We start from the raw sequence: 23,318 nt of genomic DNA, 5'->3' as shown, positions 1-23,318 counted from the left end.
AAATTAGTGGAGGAAATAAAAAGTATTTTCTCCACAATGTTCATATATTCATGACTTGGGAAAAGTGCTAAGTTATACCTTTGGGACATGGGAAAACTGCTTTGGCTTCACCAGCTTTCCTGCATCATTGAAACTCAAATTATTGAACATTGTTAAACCCTAAATTCTTTTTGACTCTTCCCCGCTCTCCATCAACTCCTAGTAACTTTCTGTTGCTTCTGTACAGCAGACCTTTCTGTTGATCCCTGGCAAGGTCTGTGCCTTCCACTTTCTAACTTCCTGGTCTAAGCTAAGTTTTTATATTCAACTAAACTATGACACACATGCATATATATATATACTCTCTCACACACACACAACCACGTAACCACATACATGATTTTCCCAGACTATTCTGTTTCTTCTCTCGGACCTTTCCTCTTTCTGAAGAAAAGTCATGCTCAAAATGTCATACCCTCTCTTTTTTCCATCTTAAACTTAGCATCAACCTAAGGAGCTGTAGCTTACTACTAATAGCATTCAGATTTTCCTTTCATCACACCCTATTGATTTAAAAACAGAAGGGTACATTAGATAATGTGCTCCTACATACACTGCTATTTGGAGCATTTTTGTTGCTAGGTCTGCTTAATTAGGTCAGATCTGAGGCTATGTAGCAACTATGTGTTCTCTTTTTACTTTTAATGATAACACACTAAAAGAGTTTATATTGTAGAACTAACATTGCAAAACAGTGATATTGAATTTTTAGAAGCTTATAAATACAAAGTACTTTAAGCACAATTTTTTTAACCCATTGCCTGTCCAAATTATTTTCATGAATTCGACTTTGATGTCCATGCTTGTTTTCAGACTTTTAAGTTAGCCCTTGTTTCATATTTTCTGAAGATGACAAAATTTTCCTCTCATAAGTCCCAAGTTACTCTGATACTTGAAAAAAAAATTGGGAATGTTTATCATATATGATGCATGAATGCTGGGGGAATATGCCTTATATATCTCATTTGATACACATGACAGATTAAAAGGGTTAAATGACTGATCTACTATATCCATCAGTCTAATATTGTCAGGGTTAATTTATGAGATTTTAAGTCTTGCTACTCAAAAGATGCATGATGTAGGCATCTTCTTAGATAAAATATTGTGGCTTGTGATTTTTTTCATTGCATATTGTATCAAATATGATATAAATTACATGTTAATTGAGAGACAGACGACTTAGCTAAACACAAACGACTTTTTAATTTAACATTTTGAATTAAAATTTATTGCAAGTTTTATGTGAAAATGCAAGAATTGTTAAAATGCATAAGGCACTGATTCAAAAGTATGTTTTCTGTATGCAACCATTCTATTTTAGGTTTTCTACAAAAATTGCCAATAGCAACACAAGGAAAATTATCATAATTGTCATTTAAATAATCATCCTGCCAAAATTGTTTAAAAGAATATTTGATATTTTGGAGCTGTACAAAGGGATTTAATCTGAGAACACCTTTTAAAACTGGAACACTAGTTTTGTGGAAGTGGCATGTTGACCGTGTAAAAATATAGAAAGCCTGCCACCTCCAATATTGTTTATTTTTCAATTGTATTATCTACTATGAAACATCAAAAATTTCTTTGCACTTCTACAACCTGGCTATCTACATAGTTTCACTGCATCTCATTATGTTAATGTTTCACTGCATCTTATTATGTTAATGTTTACTATATGTCATATACAAATGAAATATTTAATTCTGTATTTTTATGCTTCTCATTATTATTCTTATGCAGTTGCCTGACTAACCAAGAGAGAGTTTCTGCAGACTCTAGTCCAACAAAGATCCTCCAAGCCATGTTAGATCCCAAGTAAGATTATGTTTTCATATATTTTCATTATATAGAAAAGCAGTGGCCATAATCTATGCCTGCCTTCTCAAACTGGTGAGATTGTTGCAATTGATTCTTAACTCGAATTTCTCTAAGTAAAAAGTGGATGGTTCTGGGGAGCAAAGATGGGATGATGTGCTGTGTGTAAGATGTAGTGGGATGTTATATAATAGAGGTGAGGTGAGGGAGTTCTATAATTTTTGGAGAAGGCTACTCATTGCTTGTTAACTCAAAGAAGACCAAGTTGTTATGTTAGCAGTTGAAGACATAAGACATAGCATGCCTCCTGGTTAGTGGTCATCATTGTTGTTTTCTAACACCCACACCGAAGTTAGCCAGTCTTGAACAGATCTATGAACAAAAGCATCTATAACAAACCTATCATTTTTCTGGTATTGAGTCTGGCTAGGCTTTAAAAGGGCGCATTTATTTATTATTAAATACTCCAATACTGGTCGTAAAGGAATGGTGGCATACAAACACACACACCTATATGTATATATATATATATAATATATATATATATATATATATATATATATGATGGGCTTCTTTAAGTTTCCATCTATCAAATCTACTTGCACAGTTTTGGTCAGCATGAATCTAAAGTAGAAGACACTTGCCCATGGTGCCACTCAGTGGGACTGAACCCAGAACCATGTGGTTGGGAAGCAAACTTCTTACCATACAGCCATACTTGTATCTATCTTTTTTAAAGCTCTACTGTTTGTTTCTCTTGATAATATTTTATATCTTCATTTGTTTCAGAACTGGGATTCCTTTCTTAACGAAACACGAGGGTTTACAAATGAACTGCTTTATATCAGCAGAAGCTGTCACTTGGTGCTTACATTGGTTGCCTAATATAGAAACTTTAGAACAGGCTATTGCCCTACTTCAGGTATTGTCTTATTTTTCTTCATATTCTTTTTATTTCATTTTTATTCCTTTACTTTTGTTTTCCAGCTTTTGTACCATTCGGTTAGTGTGTTCATACTATTTGCAACTGGTGTAACAGATTTACTGGTGATGAAATCATAAACCAAATGAATGATTACATTGAAGAAAATATTGCAAAACTATAGAGATAATAGTTGTTGTTTTTTAACCCTATTAGCTCTGATCCAGCTCACCTATGATTGAATGTGATCCAACCATTATTACCCTGGTTTTTTTTTTTTTGAGATGGTATTTTCTCCAGGTCCTTACTTTGCCACCATCCTTTATCCCATTCCTGCTGGGGTGCCCATGTATTTCCTCTACAGCAAGACACCTCCTCCTGTCCCTCTTTTCTACTTCAACCTTTCTACATCTGGTGTAATGCTACCCCACTAAATATTGCACTCCCACTTTGTGAAGGAGTCTTGCCTTGCATGTTACTTGGTAATCCCACTAGTACTGGTGCCATGAAAAAAGCACTCAGTACACTCTGTGAAGCAGTTGAAATTAGGAAAGGCATTCAGCCATAGAAATCTTGTCAAAACAGACAATGGAGACCAACACAGCCCTCAGGCTAATCAGGTCCTGTTGAAACATCTAAACCATTCCAGCATGGAACACAGATGTTAAATAGTGGTAGTGGTGTTGGTGGTGGTGGTGGTGATGACGATAGCAATGACGGCAGTGATGGCAATGATGTTGACGACAACAATTGTTCATTGGCTTGTGTGAAGTATAGTTAAAATAGATAGATAGAATACAGTTTTATTTTTTTATGTACAAGTATCACAGATACCTTGTTTCTCAACACACAACACTTTTATACTTGACTAAAAATTTATCTATTCTACATTCATTACATCTACTAGACCAGTTGTTTTCAACCATTGCACCATGGCGCCAGTGTTGACAGTGTTGACAGTAAGAGACTACCTTAAACAAGTCTTTCCACAGCGTTGGTTTGGAAGACAGGGCAGCATCGAAAAACAATCACATTCACCTGATCTGACACCAATGGATTTCTTTTTTGGGGGTTTTGTATAGAACAAGATTTATGAGTAGAATCCCAAAACATTAAATGAATTACAAGATTACATTTCTGACGCATTCATTGAAATTGATGGTGATTGGAATTTGTACTGCACTGTGTGTCAGAGGTTTGAAGAATGTTGCAATGTTAGAGGAGGACATTTTGAGCATCTGAGAGATTAAACATTGCCTGTTTAAGATGTGCATAAACAATATGATTTTAAAATAGAAATTTAAATGTAATAAAATGTTTAAAAATAAATTTAAAGTGCCTATGTGATAATTGTAAACCTACTTTTAGTCTACCCTGTATATATATATAAAATATAAATGCACCCTTTTAAAGCCTAGCCAGGCTCATGGGCCTGGTTTCCTGGTTTCAATGGTGTAAGTGTTCCCCCTGCTGGATGGGACGCCAGTCCATCGGAGCGTTACTCATTTTTGCCAGCTGAGTGGACTGGAGCAATGTGAAATGAAGTGTTTTGCTCAAGAACACAATGCGTCACCCAGTCCAGGAATTGAAACCACAATCTTACGATCATGATGCTGACACCCTAACCACTAAGCCAGGTGCCTCCACACACACACACACACACACACACACACACACACAGACACACACACACACACACACACAGACACACACACACACACACACACACACACACACACATTCATATATGCATTTGTGTCTCTTGAGATAAGCTGAAGATTGTTTGATTGTTAAATATGAGTATTGTAAAGAATATCTGGTTGTGGAATTGTTCAGTACACTATATTTGGTTACCTAACATACGATCTCTTTGTCTCATATTTGCTTGTTTCATTATATATATATATCACTTAAGTTAGCTTGGAATACCATGGGATTTACTATGTACTCAAAGATGCTATATTTAAGAATCATATAAATTCTTTTATGTGTGTGTGTGTGTGTGTTGGTGACTGGAAAAAAGCAGAACAGTGAGTGTAAAGAGAAAGAAGAAAGTGCAGGGTGGTTGAAAGAGTGGCAATGAAAAATGTAGCTAAAGAGAGAAATGCCACAACCAACAGAGAGAGAAAAAGAAGTAGAAAGAAAGAGAGGGATGCTGTTACTGAGAGAGAGAGAAGGAAGTAGAAGAATATACTACTTAGATACACTGAGCAAACTACAGAATGTATGATTGTGTATATATGACATGTCATAAAGGCGGCAAGCTGGCAGAAACGTTAGCACGCCGGGCGAAATGCTTAGTGGTATTTCGTCTGTCGTTACGTTCTGAGTTCAAATTCCGCCAAGGTCGACTTTGCCTCTCATCCTTTCGGGGTCGATAAATAAAGTACCAGTTTCACACTGGGATCAATGTAATCGACTTACTTCCTTTGTCTGTCCTTGTTTGTCTCCTCTGTGTTTAGCCCCATGTCATAAAGTATAAAGTATATATGACATATTACAGAAGAACAATGTTTTATGTTTGTTTATTATTAGTGTTTTTTGTTATGTCATTGAAATTTATTTCGATGTTGATTTTATATTTAATATATTAGAGGTTTATGCAAGATAAAATAGTGTTGATCTATTGTTGATAGAGACATGTAATAATCACATTTGTGTGTGTGTGTGTGTGTGTCTGTGTGTTATCTGAAAAAAATTGATTTGCTATTATGTTCTTGGACATATGTGAAATATTTACCAATTTGTTTTTTGTTTATTTTCAGTCTTTTGTTGAGAAACAACTCATATGTCATTCATCTGGAAATATTCATCACAATTTTGTCTTTGGATTCCTTTTCTACTTTATAGTCAACAAAGAAGGTACTTAAGTTACAGAAGTTTTACTCTTATTTATCATATTTATTTTATTGTAATATTCAATTTTCCTTCTAGGTTTTAGCTCTTAGCACCCTACTAGCATGGGCATAAGTGCCAGTAAGGCGATGCTGGTAATGATCACACTCGAAAGGTGCCTTTTATGTGCCACTGGCACGGAAGCCGGTTAGCCGCTCTGTCAACGATCACACTCATATGGTGCTCTTTGCACCCCACTAGCACGGATGCCAGTCATCGAATTTGATTTTGATTTCACTTGTCTCAACAGGTCTTCACAAGCAGAGTTTAGTGTCCAAAGAAGGAAAAGGTACACATAAGTGGGCTGGTTAAGCCCCTGGCATAGGCCACGAGGTAATGTTCTCATTTGGCTTGCCGGGTCTTCTCATACATTCTGAGTAATTTAGTTTTCCTTTCATAAGTCCCAAGTCACTCAGTGGTTCAGAAAACTGGAAATGTGCATCATGTATGATGCATGGACACCAGGGAAATATGTCCTACGTAATACATGTGATGCATAAGACAGGCAAAGGGTTAAGTCTAATAATGTAGGGATTTACATTGTAAATGAGAACTTAATGTTACCCTTTCCCTACCCCTTCAATCAAGTGCATGGCCATTTTCGGGATGATGTGACTGGAAGGAAGTTATATCTATTGTTCAGTCCAGACTAATGTATAATGGGAAGAATTTAAGTAAGTGGGTATTGGGTGCTTTTTTTTTTGTGACACTAAGCTAGTGAGGTTGCTTTGTAACTTGCAAATCTGAAGAGCTTCTTTGACTGCAAGAGAGAAAGAGAGAGAAAGAGAGAGAGAGAGAGAGAGAGAGAGAGAGAGAGAGAGAGAGAGAGAGAGAGAGAGAGAGAGAGCAGAAGGTGGCTTTATGATAGTATGAAGGGGAACAGGTTTATTATTGAAGAAAATGACAAGTCTGTATTGCATCTATAGTTTGTTGATGTTTATAGTTTATAATTTATCACCCTCTTCTTTTTCTTCTTCTTTTTCTTACAGGTGGTGAGGGTGGTACATCAGGTAACAACATTTCTTATAACCCTTTGTTTCAAAACGAATGGCTTGAAGTGTCCATTGCTAATGACCAGTTAGAAGCCCCTAGTTACCCAGCTTATACGATGGCTGCCAGAAATACGGATCCAAAGGAGGATGGGAGCAATAACAAAGCATCTAATAAGAAAAGTAAATATGATTTGTTTTTATTTGTAATATTGTAAAAAAAAAGAACAACAAAATTTTATGAGTTAGTCATTGGACAAGTGTCTTTTACTATAGCCTTGGGCCGACCAAAGCCTTGTAAGTGGATTTGGTAAATGGAAACTGAAAGAAGCCCATCATATATATATATATGTATGTATGTATATATCTATGTGTGTGTGCCTGTGTTTCTCCCCCACACCATTGCTTGGTGAGGCCAACAGAACAAGTACTCGTCTTACAAAGAATACATCCTTGAGTCAGTTTGTTTGACTAAAACCCCTTTATGGTGGTGCTCCAGCATGGCTGCAGTCAAATGACTGAAACAAGTAATAGAATAAAAGAATATGTATATATATGTATTTATAATCAATCCAAAGAAAAAGCAATTTCCTTCAAAGGGATGGAAAACATCCAATTTTCACTGGTTCTTCAGTTAAATACTACAATATAGTAGAGAAAAAATTGGAGCTTAAAATGGTATAATTTCAATATCTAAATATTAAAGGAAATAGAGAAATACAATTGACATATTAAAAATTTACTAACCCATGTCAACATGGAAAGCGAAGATTAAATAACGATGATGACAATGATGATTATAATATAATATAATTATACTATAAAAAAATATAATATAACATAATATAATATAATATAACAGATAATCAAAACAAATATATATCCTACAATTTGTTTCGATTCATATCCACTAGTGAATTTATAAAAATTCACATTTAGGCAAATGAGTCTTGTCAGGGTAATATTTGTCTAAAAAATAGAAAAAAAATTTCATGCAAGGACTGCTAAATCATAAAATAGACTAATTAAAATATACCTACTTACAAGTGTAAGCATTAATAATTTATATGATAATATAAAAAAAAATAAAACCAAAATTCAAATAGATAAAATCAAAGCAATTACAATGGTCACTGAGTACTGGACCAAGAAAAATACTAATAATTCTTTTGACATTACGATGGGATCAGCTGATTCTGCTGAAGTTACTGATCTTGTAGGTATATACATTCTATCTCATTTTAATAATGAATTTCCTCATATTAAAGGTGGACTTTTTGATTAATAGTTAATAATAATGATGATGGTGATGAGTTAGAGGAGGAAGGTCAGTGTTTGTGACCTTTTCTAACACCTTTGAAACTGATAAAAGGAAGAGAGTAAGTTATCCCAGATTGCATTTTAGCCTGAATACTTGTTATTGAGTTAGCAAAGCTAAAGACACTTGTATGGCCAGATGTTAGAGTTTAAAACCAGGCAGTGGATTTAGTCTGTCTACCTGAACATTGCTGACTTGAAGATAAACTGCATCACCATCAGCACCTCTAAGTGGTCATTTGACATGCTTGAAACAACAACCAAATCTCCCTCAAATCATACTCTAACATATTTAAACACTCAAACACACCAAGTTAGGATGATCATAGTTGAAATATTTTTGACTATCGCTTCACTTCAACTTCAACTTATTCCAGCTTTTTTTTCACCTGTATTATTAATACAGGTGAGCTGGCAGAATCATTAGCACCTCAGACAAAATGCTTAGACTCTGGCTCTTTTTGTTCTGATTTCAAATCCTACTGAGGTCAACTTTGCATTTCATCCTTTTGGGATTGATAAAATAAAGTATCAGTTGTGTATAGGAGTTGATGTAATTGACTTTCTCTATGTCTCAAAATTGCTGGTCTTGTGCCAAAATTAGAAAGAACTCTATCATATTTTTAAAATGTTACTTATAAGTTGTTTCTTTTTGTTTTTGTTTCTTTATTTTTGTCTTTCTCAATTCATTTCAGTTAAAAATGAAATCTATAAATTTTGTAATGTGGATGTTGATCCTGGCAAAAAGAGTGACCGTGTAGAATGGGCAAGAGCAAAATATAGTTCGGGTTTCCATTCCAAATGTGCTTTTGAGTTAGAAGTCCAATGGATGGTGGCATCGGGACCTGTCTTTGGTGAACTTGTAAGTAGACATATTTATCTTTCATCTTGGTATTGACCCTTATATAATGTCAAAGTATTACATAGCATATCATTACAACTGAGTGACTCTAGATTAGTGGTTTTCAATTGGGGTCCATGTGACCCTTGGAGGTCCATTTAAGATTTTGTTGTTAAAATTTATCTGCAATACATTGGTTATGCTTCTACAATGCACAAAATATTTTAACAATTTCTGTTATACATTTCCTCTCGATATTTAATTATAAAAATGTAATATGATTTGTTAAGCATCAAATGGCTAGGTGGGTCCATTTGAGTAAAATAGGAATCTGAGGGGTCTTTAAGTAAAAAATGGTTGAGAAACACTGTTCTACGAGGGACGTTCAATAAGTAATGCCTCTGACCTACTTGCAGTTGTTTGATCTAGCTGAAATTTTGCATGTGTAATTATTTATATCTCTATAGATTAAGTGGCAAATTACAGCTCTGAAATAATTGTGGTTTCTGATTTACACGTGTTTGAACTGAGTCAAGTGTGAAATGGAGCCTGTTGAGTGTCGAGCAGTGATCCGGTTTTTGTATTTGAAAGGACGCACACCACGGAAGACTTTTGATAAAATGAAAGTAACTTATGGTGATGATGCCCTATCATATGACCTTGTAAAACGCTGGCATCGTGAATTCAAACATGGTCGGAACTCTGTGGAAACAGCTCCCAGATCTGGTCACCCCCTTCTGCCATTGATGAGGCATCTGTCCGTCAAGTTGAGGCTGCCATTTTGGAAGATCGACGCATAATTATTCGCCAAATAGCCCATGAGGTCAAGATTAGTACCGGGTCTGTGGAAACTATCATTCATGACCATTTGCATATGCAAAAGGTGTCTGCCATATGGATTCCCAGGTTGCTCATGCCTTTCCAGAAGCAAGAACGCGTCGAGTGCTCGAGGGTGAATTTGGAGATGTGCCAAGAAGATGAGTCAAAATTTTTCAAAAGTCTGATTACACAGGATGAAACCTGGATCCATCACTATGATCCAGAGACCAAAGCCCAGTCAATGCAGTGGAAGCACCGTGACTCACCTCCTCCAAAGAAGGCAAGGGTGCAGCCCTCCGCTGGTAAGGTCATGCTCACAGTCTTCTGGGACCAGGACGGAGTAGTGATGACAGATTTCCTGGCAAAGGGTACCACAGTTACAGGAGCCTATTATACTTCACTTTTGAGGAAATTAAGAGAAGCTATCAAAATCAAGAGGCGGGGCAAGATCAACAAAGGCATCCTCCTGCTGCAGGACAACGCTCCGGTCCACAACTCGCGTGTCACCAGATCAGGAGCACAGGTATGCGGCTATGAACTCCTCTCCCATCCCCCTACTCTCCTGACCTTGCACCCTCTGATTTTCACCTCTTCCCAGCCATGAAGTTGTTTTTGAAAGGAAAGCGTTTCCCAGATGATGCAGCCTTGATTTCTGAAGTCACGTCGTGGTTGGAGGACCAAGCTGGGGTCTTCTACAAAAACGGTCTCCAGAGCTGCATCAAACGATGGGAGAAATGCGTAACTCTGGGTGGTTTTTATGTAGAAAAAGACTAATAACTGTGCCAAATTTCGTTGCTCTACTGCTATGGGAAGTGGGTCAGGGGCATTACTTATTGAACGCCCCTCGTATAGTTTGACATTCATCTGTTACATACTATATCATTAAAGAATGCTCCTATGTTATAACATTGCTGTATCATTATCTTGTGACCTTATACTACAATATTCCTGTGTTACATGCTGTATCATCATAGTAGTAAACCTAATCTATGTCACTGATGTATTAAGAGGAGGAGATCCCCTTCAGTCATGAATGACCATGGGATTGCACCTAGAAAGTTACCCTCTGAGGCAGAAGTCAGGGCAAGATTGTTTGTGGAAGGCTAGCAGTTGCCCATGCATACCAGCCTCCCCTCTCCACACCACTGATGTTATCCAAAGGAAAGGCAAAGGCCAATACAGCTTGGCACCAGTGATGTCGCAACTCATTTCTACAGCTGAGTTAACTGGAGCAACGTGAAATAAAGTGTCTTGCTCAAGAACACAACACACAGCCCGGTCTGGGAATTGAACTCACAACCTCACGATCGTAAGCTTTACCCTCTAACCACTAAGCCATGTGCCTTCACTGTTCATTGATGTATTACATAACATATTACCACAGCAGTGACCCTACATTGTAACATTGCTGTATTGCATGCTGTGTCATCTTAGTGGCAATCCTACTGTATGACATTAATGTGTTAGATACTGTATTACCACAGTAGTAATGTTACACACTGACATTGCTGTATTACATACCATATCACTTCAGTAGTAGCTTTACATTTTGACATTAATGTATTACATACAATATTACAACAGTAATAACTCTATACTATGTCACTGGCATATTACTGTATGATCACCTAATAACCCTACATCATGGCATTGATGTATTACAAATTGTATTGATGTCTAGTGACCCTACATACTATTGTGATTAAAGAATGATGTATGTAAGGATGAAAGGATGGAATTGTCTTTTGACAAATGTCTTTGGATACGGACACATATATCTTCTAGGATGTTTCTTTGTACATTTAAATGTGTGTGCATGTTACTATGCATCTTTTGTTAGTATATATGTATTTATGTGTGTATTTGTTTGTGTTCATGTATTTGTGTATTCTGTGTGTGTGTGTGTGTGTGTGTGTGTGTCTAAATATGGATGTATGTGTATGAGACTGATGCATTTGCATATAACTATGTGGCTATATGTATGTAGTGACACCATATGTATATGTATATATGAGAATATAACTACACATGTACATTCACACACACACACACGCATATCAGTGTGATGATGCATATGTGATTGTATGTGTGTACAGTTAACATTTAAATGCTTCAACATGTGTGTGTGTATGCATTTAGTTGTATATGTTTCACAGGACTTGCTTCCAACAAGAGTGCAGAGTGTGTACATGCATATATGTATGCATGTGTATGATGTATCTGTATATATGCATGTTTGCACTTATAAGTATATGTTTCTCTGTGTGTGTGTGTGTGTATGTGTGTGGATATATTTATTTATTTGCCAATAGAGTAACATTAATCTAAACAGTTTATATCTTTTCGCTTGGTTTTTATTGAGAGTGAAAGCAACCAGTTTTTCCTGATAAACTTTTTACTCCACTCGGCATATATGTTAAAGAAAATAATTAACAAAACAGCAACTACAGCAACTAATAATCTCTCCATGTCGCAACTATTTCAACTTTTCCCTTATACAAGAGGTTATCTAACTAGTCTATTTATTTGATTCCTTGAGGTAAAAAAACAGATTAGCATGACTAAAGCTTGCCATCTGTTGCTGTTTAGTGGGTAACATCAACATATGATGCTCAAAAAATAATCTGACAGAGCATGTCTGTGTGTGTGTGTGTGTGTGTGTGTGTGTGTGTATGTATGTATGTATGTATGTATGTATGTATATATATATATATTTATTTACACACACAGACGTGTGGGTGTAGACAAACTGCACAGAAAACCTTCATGTGTGTGTGTGTGTGTATATATATATATATATATATATGTGTGTGTGTGTGTGTATATATATATATATATATATATATGTGTATGAGAGTATTTGTACATTTTTTTTGTGTGTGTATTCTCACAAGATTTTTTATATTAAGAATATGGCCATTGCATAGTGAATATGTATGTGTATATGTAGTATTTGTGAGTGCGTGTGTGTGTTTTGCCATCAACAGTATGGTCAATTGATAGTTACATTGTAACTGGTCAATTTCTTCAATAGTGATTTCTGAAGGAAGGCAGACTTTGAATTGTATCCCAATCATTTACTGATCACTCCAACACCACATTGCCCAGATGAAAGCAACTCCCATCTGGCTTTGCTGAGATATTTAACTAGGAATCAAAAAAAAAAAAAAAGAGTGAAACAAAGCACTGCACGACATTTCAGTCAGATGCTTTAATGATTTTTATTAATTCATCAACTTTGATAATTTACGTTTCATTTCAGTTATTGGCACCAAATCATAACTTGTGATAAGAAGGAGAGCTGTTGTTTGATTTAATCATTGTCTGTAACCAACTAGTTTGAGTCAATGATGACGCCTGTGAACCAGCTATCCCCAACATGGTATTCATGGACCCCTATGGATATATTACTGATACTTATTTTTGCATTCTTTTGGAGGGAGTGAAAGCATTCCTTGTGGAATCATATCATTTCTGTCAACTCTCTATTTTATTATCTGTTTCTTTATTACTCACAAGGGGCTAAACATAGAGGGGACAGACAAGGACAGACAAACAGATTAAGTCGATTACATCAACCCCAGTGCGTGACTGGTACTTAATTTATCAACCCCAAAAGGATGAAAGGCAAAGTCGACCTCGGTGGAATTTGAACTCAGAACGTAACGGCAGATGAAATACCTGTTTCTTTATTACCCACAAGGGGCTAAACATAGAGGGGACAGACAAGGACAGACAAACAGATTAAGTCGATTACATCAACCCCAGTGCGTGACTGGTACTTAATTTATCAACCCCAAAAGGATGAAAGGCAAAGTCGACCTCGGTGGAATTTGAACTCAGAACGTAACGGCAGATGAAATACCTGTTTCTTTATTACCCACAAGGGGCTAAACATAGAGGGGACAGACAAGGACAGACAAACAGATTAAGTCGATTACATCGACCCCAGTGCGTGACTGGTACTTAATTTATCAATCCCGAAAGGATGAAAGGCAAAGTTGACCTCGGTGGAATTTGAACCCAGAATGTAACAGCAGACAAAATACGGCTATGCATTTTGCCCGGCGTGCTAACGTTTCTGCCAGCTCGCCACCTTCTCTATTTTATTATCAGAGGCACTAAAGAAGAGTAGGTGTGTGACAGAAACAGCAGTGTTGGCAGCAGAATGGCTCACAGTATATATAGTTATGTCTATTTCTGGGTTCTGACTTTAAATCTGCTGTGGGTTCAATGAAGCTTCCTCATTGGTTCATGCTTGTTGGTTACCAGAGGTGATTAAAGATAGTACTGTTGGTCTGTGAACAGTTTTCAAAATTTTAAGAAGTTGAAGTGCAGAATGTATAATTATTCAGTTATAATTATTCAATTACATATACCTTTCAGCTAAAAGATAAAAGTGGGCAAAGAGCTTGTTTTTAGAGAACAAAATCTGTTTGTTGTGTAGATGGAGATTTCAAAAAGCTTGAGATCCACGGGAAAATTAATCTAAAAGGGGTGTTTGATTGTGAAATGCTTGGGAATGTTTGTGATACATGGTTCTTCATTCTGTTAAAAATAACTGCTAAATCGCCATTGTATCACACCTTCAAATCACTTCATCTTTAAAAAAAAAAAGACACATTAGGTACTTTAATTTTAGATATGCAAAAAATGGTATGCTCAGTTGTTCAACATCTTTTAATATCCTATGAAAAAATTCTAATTTAAAAACATAGTCCTCTAGTTATTCTGTTACAGAACATATGAATGACAGAAGGAGGAATTAGAATTCCCTCCCTTACATTAGAGAGTTCCTCACTTCCTTAAAAATGAATGTTAACAAAGTTAGTATGATTTTTGTGATATCATGCATTTCAGGATTGACTGATTGATATGGTCTCATGTTACCGGAAGTTAATTTTTTTGTCATTCTCCCTTGAACACAAGAAGAAAAAATTTTGACACTTTTCTTTTATCGTTTACTTATGTCTGTCTAAGGACTATAGCCATGCTGGGACACCACCTTAAAGGATTTTAGTTGAATGAATTGACTTATTCTTTTTTTACAGTCTGGTACTTATTCTATTGATCTCTTTTGCCGAACCACTAAGTTATGGGGATGTAAACAAACCAATAATTGTTATGAAACTGTAGTGGGGGACAAACACAAAAGCACACACACACACATACATCCATACATATACATGACAAGCTTCTTCACAGTTTCTGTCTACCAAATTGACTCACAAAGCATTGGTCAACCTAGGGCTGTAGTAGATCACACTTACCCAAGGTGCCATGCAGTAGGACTGAACCTGAAACGACATGGTTGCAAATCGAGCTTCTTAACCACACAACCATACTGGCACCTACTTTTAGCTTGTTACAGAAGAATATAATTCTGCTGAAGAATTTCAATAACAGTCAAATATATCTAGAGTTGTCTCTTGTATTTGTCAAGTTTTGCTGAGGAGGTCTAAAAAGATGGAAACATGGGTTGTCACTGTACTTGCCAAAGATCAAACCTACCTCACCCCAGTCAGTACTTTCATTCATCTTTTAATTTGTATTTTGGAATTGTCTCCCTTACCTTTCTTGCCACTTAATGAAAAAAAAATTTCCATTTTTGCACTATTTTTGGTACAGCCCTTTTTTTATTGTCTATCATTGAAGTTAATGAAGGAACTTCTATGTGTTTTCTATACTTTCTAGAACAATTGGCCAAATCTTCCTCATGTCACATACTACCATATTAAAAATTTCTGTATGTAGTACTATGGGCTTGTGTCTTCTACTATAGCTGGGCTGACCAAAGCCTTGTGAATGAATTTGGTAGACAGAAACTGAAAGAGCTGGTTGTATACATGCATGTTCGTGTGTCTGTGTCTGTGCCTCTGTGTGTGTGACCTCTGCTTGACTATGTTCTTGTAACATAGCAGTCCGACAGAAGTGATTGATAGAATAAGTATCAGGCTTGAAAATCAGTACTGGGGTTGACTGTTTGACCTAAAACCCTTCAAAGCGGTACCCCAGCATATCTACAGTTCAATGACTGAAAAAAGTAAAAAGATGTAAAAGACATTGGGTAGTGTAGGCCTAAATGCATTCTGTCTGAAGTGAACAAGGTGGCAAAGCCATGCTGGTATACCTTTAATCATAGATCTACTCAACCAGAGGTGATCTGGGGTTAAATAACAAGTACCACCACCACCACCACCACCACCACAACAACAACAACAACAACAACAATTTATAATTTATTAGGTCATGGTGTGAAGTGAATTACAACAAAAATTATTCAAAGCAGTGAATTGGAACATCAGACAGCATATCTTGTAGTAATTACTCTGGTACCCTGGTTTCTGAGTTCAAATCCTGCTGAGGTCAGCTTTGATTTTAATTCATCCAAGGCTGATAGAGACGGTGGACAGGTGGAAACTTCAAAGCATCAGATAGGATATCTTGTGATATTTGTTTTGGCTGTTTGCATTACAAGTTCAAATCCCACTGAGGTCTAGTTGGGGTGGTGGTCTTCATCTGTTGCTCAGTTTAACACCCAAATGATCCATTAGGTCCCTTTTAGCAGTGTTCACTCTGAGCCAGATCTCTGGTTTAAGGATACCTTTTTCTTGCCCTTTTACCAGTCTTGAGGCCCTGTAAAGGGTCATGGGCTCTTGCCCTTCCCTTTTGACTAAGCAAATCATCATCATCATCATCATCATCATCATCATCATCATCATCATCATTAAAATAAATAAATAAATAAAGCAATGGTACAAAAATTATTCCCATTTATTTAAAACAGATTTACATCCAGTTTTATATAAAAATTTGCTGGAGTCAGAATTTATGAGAATTTATAAGAATTAGAAAACATTTACTCCACAGCAGAAGTGTTAAGATTGGTTCCTCTGGTGGTGTAAAGCACTCATAGTGGTGTCATGTAAAAATTGCCTGTGCAGTGCCACCTAAAAGTGCCTGTGCAGTGCCATGTAAAAGTGTATGTGCAGTACCACATAAGAGCACCCATGAGGTGCCATGTAAAAGCATCCAGCAGACTTTGTAAAGTGGTTGGCATTAGGAAGGGCATCCAGCTGTAGATACCATGCCAAATCAGACTAGAGTCTGGTGCAGCTCCCCAGCTTGCCAGCTCTGGTCATACCATCCAACCCTTGCCAGCATGGACAATGAACATTAAATGATGATGGTAATGATGCTTCAGTTAAAGAAGGATGATGAAATTAACAACAGATTACTACTAACAAGGGGTACTTTACATTGTTGCTTGACTTGCTATAAATAAGAGCTAAATCTCCTTTAAACCTCAGTCTTAAGGAGACATTGGTTAATTAATCAGAGGTATGCTATTCCAGAGAGGAAGACAAGATTGTCCTGGGTGTAGGTGTTTGATGAGGGCTAACCAAGATTTTTATTCATTTCAAATAGAATCATTTTACTTGTCTCAGTGAAACCTAATTGAAAAATATTTAATATCCACATGTAAAGGTGTGACTTTTCCTCTTCTGATAAAAACAGCAGCAGCAATAATTCCATCATCATCGTCATCACCATCATTGGGAGATATATGGTTAGGTTTCTTTCAGTTTCCATCAACCTTATTCAATCACAAGGCTTTGGTTAGCTTGAGGCTATGGCAGCAGACACTCGTCCAAGGTGCTGTGTGGTGGATTTGAACCATATGGCTGGGAAGAAAACTTACCACATAGCAATGCCAGCACCAAGCCTCACCTACAATAAACAAATGAATAACATGTATTCTGTACTCATTTCTTATAAGTTAGTCGGAGAAGAAGAGACAGAACCTGTGACCTTTGTAGACGTTTGCAAACTGGTGAGGTTTTTACAATTGTCTGAGTATGTGATGGGAAAAAAAAATTGTGGCTGGAGAGGTAATCAGAGGTCTGGTCTGAATAGCTGTGTCAGATTGAAATCTGTTAATGGTACCATTATTGAGATACTTTCTTAACTTTGCTACTTTTATGTTATAGTCTGTAAACAACTAAGCTGGCAGAATCGTTAGCATGCCGAGCAAAATGCTTAGTGGCATCTCATCTGTCTTTGTTCTGAGTTCAAATTCCGACTGGGTTGACTTTGCCTTTCATTCTTTTGAGATCGAGAAATTAAGTACCAGTGAAACATTGGGGTCGATGTAATCGACTAGTCCCCTCCCACCCCCACAAATTTCAGGCCTTGTGCCTGTAGTAGAAAGGATTATTATTGTTAAGGTGGCAAGTTGGTACAGTTGTTAGTATGCAGGACAAAATGCTTTGCGGCATTTAGTCCTACTTTATGTTCCAAGTTCAAATTCCACTGAGGTCAGCTTGACCTTCATCCTTTTGGGATCTATAAAATAAGTACCAGCTGACTACTGGGGTTAATGCAATTGATTTAAGCGCCCTCCCCCCACGAACTTGTTGGCCTTGTGCTAAAATTTGAAACCAGTATTATTAGTATTGCTGTTTTTGCCTGAGAAAATCTTAATTTAATTAACTTAGTCAAATTAGGAACAAATGAAGGGATTGATGCACAGTATTGTTATAGGTGCAGGAGTGGTTGTGTGGTAAGTAGCTTGCTTACCAACCACATGGTTCCGGGTTCAGTCCCACTGCATGGCACCTTGGGCAAGTGTCTTCTACTATAGCCTCAGGCCTACCAAAGCCTTGTGAGTGGATTTGGTCGACGGAAACTGAAATAAACCCATTGTATATATGCATATATATGTGTGTGTGAGTGTGTGTGTGTGTGTTTGTGTGTCTGTATTTGTCTCCCCAACATCGCTTGACAACCGATGCTGGTGTGTTTGTGTCTCCGTAACTTAGTGGTTCAGCAAAAGAGACCGATAGAATAAGTACTAGGCTTACAAAGAATAAGTCCTGGGGTTGATTTGCTCAACTAAAGGTGGTGCTCCAGCATGGCTGCAGTCAAATGACTGAAACAAGTAAAAGATTAAAAGAGTGTGTGTGTGTGTGTGTGTGTGTGTGTGTGTAGTCATGCATTGATTTCTCTATAGGGAAAACTAGAAGATGGTGGTGGTGATAGTCGTGGTGATAACGAAAATGTAAAAAGAATTAGTTTGTGGTGGAACTTCTGAAACATTTTTCTTTCTAAATTTCTGATAAAATAAAACTACAATTGTATTTGAGTGACATTGTGAGCTGATAAACATTGTAAACGATGTTTATCCGCCCACTTTTGAAAATGTCAGCACATATTTGACTTTCTGTCTGGGTTTAGCTAAAGAAATAACAATAAAATAAAATTTTAAACTTCTCCATGTTTAAATATTTTTTGAAAAAAAAAAAACGAAAGAAAAACAAAAGCAGAACCTAGAAGGTAATTTCCATTGTGGTTTTCTCCAACTTGTTTTGTTTGGTCTTTCTGTTAACATTGAATGTATTTTGCTGATAATATTGATTTTGGATTCTTATTCCTTTTGCCAAACAATTATTGTATTGGGATTAATGTTCTTTCGGAACTTAGTTTATGTTCAGAGTTGTACTTGTTTCGTAAGTGACTTGATCTGAATAAGATTAAAGTTTTTATGTTCAAAGCTGAAACAATCACACCTTTGTAGAGTCGTCGTCGTCACCACCATCGTTATCGTCATCGTTATCACATCATCATCATCATCATCATTTAATGTCTGCTTTTCATGCTAGCTTGGGTTGGACAGTTTTACAGAGAACTGGTGAGCTGCAGGGTTGATTTAGACTCAAACAACATCATCACCATCATCATCATCATCACCACCACCACCATCATTTTTAATGTCTGCTTTCCACACTAGCATGGGTTGGACAGTTTTACAGAGAACTCGTGAGCTGCAGGGTTGATTTAGGCTCAAACAACAACAACATCATCATCACCATCATCACCATCATCATCATCATCATCATCATCATCATCGTTTAGCATCCATATTCCATACTGGTATCGGTTGGGTGTTTTATCAACATCTGACAGGTCAGAGGGCTGTGTTGAGCCCTAATGTCTGTTCTGATTCCTACTACAACTGAATACCCTTCTGAATGCCTACCACTTTTGAAAATATTTCTTCATAAATCCTTGATCTGGTTACTAACACTTCTGCTATTGTATTGTTTTCATTTTGGTTTGTTTAATTTATCATTGAAATATTTGTTTCTTTTCAGATTTACACGTGGTCTCGGAAAACCCAGAACGGCGGGTTCCATCTCTTACCTGTACCTCTGGATCCATTTGCTTTACCACAGTGGCCTCAATCAGATCCTTTAAGAGGACCATTTACCCTAAAAATGGATCTCTCTTGTATTAAATGCTTAGCGTCAGGGTGTATCGAAGGTAAACTTTATTTGTTGATGTATATGACAACATGTAAGCATGCACAGTTGCACTCAGAAAAATTTATCACTGTACCCACACCCACACATGATGAAATCTCTACAGCAGCGTTTCTCAACTGGGGTTCTCTGAAACACTAGGGTTCTGCAAAAGGCTTCTAGGGGTTCCATGAGAAAGAGTGAGATAAACTAATGCTAATTTCATGATCATACTATTACAATACATGCACAAAATATTATTGATTACTACAGTATTGTAATATAGACATCATCCTGTCTAATCTATTATGTTATCAAAAAAATAAAACAACCATATGTATGTATGTGTGTATGTATGTATGTATGTATGAATGTATGTATGTACACACGCAAGCATGCACACACACATGCATCATCATCATCATCATCATCATCATCATTTAGCGTCCGTTTTCCATGCTAGCATGTGATATTTACCACGTGAACTATGATGAAAAAATATGAGAAAGATATGGTATATAATTTTTTTCGTGCAAGGGTTCCTTGAGATATGTAATTTATTTTAAGGGTTACACAAGGGTAAAAAGCTTGAAACACTGCTCTACAGGGTCAAATCATACCCTACTAACACTGACCCTTTAGCATTCAGATTATACTGTCAAATGTAATGCCTATTTATTTACATTGTTTTGAATTAATCATGCATTTTCTCGTACAATCGAGACCTCTATGATGTGATTGTTTATATTTTGAGTGACATTGTAGGGTTGGTGTGAGAGGCAAGATATGATCACTTTCAACATAAAACAAGTGGAATATTTGAGCTGGATATGGCCAGTTTAAATGCTGAAGGGTTAAAATGGATTGCCAGTTCACTCACCACTTTAATTATAGTAATAATAATCATAATAATTATAATAATAATCTCAAATTTTTGGTACAAGGCCAGCAATTTCAGAGGAGGAGTTAAGTCGATTAAATTGACCCCAGTTCTCAAATGGAACTTTTTTTATAGACCTCGAAAAGATGAAAAGCAAAGTTGACCCTGGCAGCATTTGAACCTAGAATGTAAAAATGGACAAAATGCCACTCAGCATTTTTCCTGGTATCATAATGATTCTACCAGCTCACTACCTTAACTACAACAAAAGTAACGAAAACAATAATGATTGTAAAATTACTTGATACTTCAAAAATAATGTTGGATGCACTTTGGCCTTTAGGATGTTTATCTTAACAAGTAATATATACCTAGTATAATGAAAGTTAACAGTGTTTGTGTGTAAGTGTGTTAATCATAAATACTCTACTTTCTCATGTCTTCTCAAAGACTTTTAGAAAGTTATTTGAAAAATTGGTCTTTTTATTCTTTCTCTTCAGGGAAGGATTTTAATGAAACTACAAAAATTATCTTGAAATTCCAGTCCGCAGTTGTGAAAAGGTAAGGTTCTCTGGTGATGTTTTAAAATAGATTTTATGCCAGAAATAATATGGCATAATCTTTTGGCAATCTTTTTTGAAGACTGAGTCGTGAGAGATATAGCTGTTATTTTCTAGTAGGCCTTATAGAAGCACCCTCGTTGGCCTCTCTCCACCATTTATTGATCCCATATATAGGTTCAAAAGTGTTTTAGTAGAAGCAGTTGCATTTAAGTATATCAATATTTTTACTTGAAAACCTGTATAATGTCTGTCTTCCTATCAATTGTGACTTAGTCTGTCTTATTAAATCTGTTGCACTTTATACATTACCATCACATAATATTTGCTACAGTCTATAACTCTTTTGATGTGTGTTGGTGTGTTTATGTTCCTGTAACTTAGCAGTTCAGCAAAAGAGATCGATAGAATAAATACCAGACTTAAAAAATAAAAAAAATTAAGTACTGGGATTAAGGCATTTGACTAAAAATTCTTCAAGGCGGTGCCCCAGCATGGCCACAGTCTAATGACTGAAACAAGTAAAAGATATAAGGTGAATTCTTTTATCACATCTATATTCACATTTTGAACCATTTCCTAATTGCCATTCGTTTTAGTGGTTATTTATTTTGCTTTACTGAATTCTCATAAAACTTCTGTTTGTTTTGTATTTTTTCTCCTGCATCTCTTTCTGGATTAATTACATAAATTGCACACGTTAGCATATGTTCTTTCTGTCTGACTAAGTTTTGCAACTGCAGTCACATGTTGTGTTTATTTTATCATGTTTCATTCATTTATTTATTTAACTTTCAGATTTGGTTTCATTAGCGTGAAGATGCAGAATGATGACAGCCAATCTCCATGGTACTGTATTGAAGTCGAACAGTATATTCACTGTTCTGGAGGGATGTTCATCATACTCTCTACCATCGACAATCTCTGTAAACTTGGTACCAAACAAAGGTCAACTCGTTCCTCCTCTCAAGTGTCAGAAACTGCTGTAAATTACATTGAACACTGTGGTGACCTACGCCATGAACAGAATTCATTGTCAGCAAACTTTCCTATACTTTGGTCATGGAACCATATGTTATCCAAGCGATGGCGCACAACATTCACTGGAGATGAACTCTTTCAAGACAAAGTTCTTTTGGACTTCAGGAAATTTTGTAACAACAATGAAAACCGACTCTTAAATTTCTGGAATGAGTTCTACTCAGCTTCCTCTTCAGAGGTTACCTGACCAAAGAAATGAATCTTAAGAATTCAATTTGGTTGCGGTCATTAGCGAAGACTGTACAGATTATTTATTAATTATGAAAATTATCAGTATTTAATGACAGTCCTATAATGGAGATGTATATTGTTTCCCCACCAGATTTGTAAAATAATTAAATTATCTTTGCGTTTTGAAAAAAAAGTGTATTAAATAAAAATAAAAAAGTAGAAAATAAATAAAAAAAATAAACAGAAAGGACATGGAAAACTTGCAAAGGAAACAATGTACCGGTGCTGGGAATGGTTTCTCTGGAAGAATAATTGAATGTTCTGAAGGGGATGTGTTCTGATTATTGTGCTCTGGCATTTTTCAAAGTCTGAGCCTCTAAGTTAATTTGCTATTATTATAGGTCAAGCTGTTATAATTTCTCTTAATTATAAATTATTCTGAATATTTAAATTCTTTTTTTCTGATTACAAAAATTAAAAATAAAAATTAAATTAGGAATTTGAATGAATAAAAATTAAAAGTTCTCAATTAAAAAAAACTTTGATGTTTTTGTTGGCATTATTCTTTAGTTTCCTATAACTTAGTATTTGTTAGAGAATAAACAAATATTTGGACTTTGTTAAAAACAAGTAAATATTCATGATTATCACAATAGGAATAGGTTAAGACAAATGTCAAATCTAATTTTACGGAACAGTTACAAATATTTGGTAGAAATAAATTA

At 36.0% G+C, this 23,318-nt stretch overlaps 1 protein-coding gene and 1 long non-coding RNA gene across 4 annotated transcripts in view; both read left to right on the top strand.

Moving 5' to 3' along the window:
- The window catches only part of LOC115232685 (GATOR complex protein Iml1), a 120,937-nt gene extending 98,129 nt beyond the window's left edge, over nt 1-22,808 (top strand). For all 3 annotated transcript variants that reach the window (XM_029777084.2, XM_029777077.2, XM_029802710.2), the window contains 8 exons: nt 1,783-1,857; nt 2,647-2,779; nt 5,545-5,641; nt 6,664-6,846; nt 8,676-8,842; nt 19,795-19,963; nt 21,322-21,382; nt 22,180-22,808. In XM_029777084.2, the coding sequence (XP_029632944.1) occupies nt 1,783-1,857; nt 2,647-2,779; nt 5,545-5,641; nt 6,664-6,846; nt 8,676-8,842; nt 19,795-19,963; nt 21,322-21,382; nt 22,180-22,609 (1,315 nt within the window). In that variant the 3' untranslated portion in view covers nt 22,610-22,808. The remainder of the gene's footprint in view (nt 1-1,782; nt 1,858-2,646; nt 2,780-5,544; nt 5,642-6,663; nt 6,847-8,675; nt 8,843-19,794; nt 19,964-21,321; nt 21,383-22,179) is intronic.
- Nucleotides 17,904-18,940, top strand: LOC118764783. Its single transcript, XR_005000589.1, has 2 exons — nt 17,904-18,195; nt 18,599-18,940. It is a non-coding gene; the product is annotated as an uncharacterized LOC118764783 (long non-coding RNA).
- Nucleotides 22,809-23,318: the final 510 nt, after the last annotated feature.

Source organism: Octopus sinensis, linkage group LG1 (assembly GCF_006345805.1).
Source record: "Octopus sinensis linkage group LG1, ASM634580v1, whole genome shotgun sequence".
Lineage (NCBI taxonomy): Eukaryota > Metazoa > Mollusca > Cephalopoda > Octopoda > Octopodidae > Octopus > Octopus sinensis.
The sequence above is the reverse complement of the archived record's forward strand: the minus strand, read 5'-3'. Positions and strand labels throughout refer to the sequence as shown.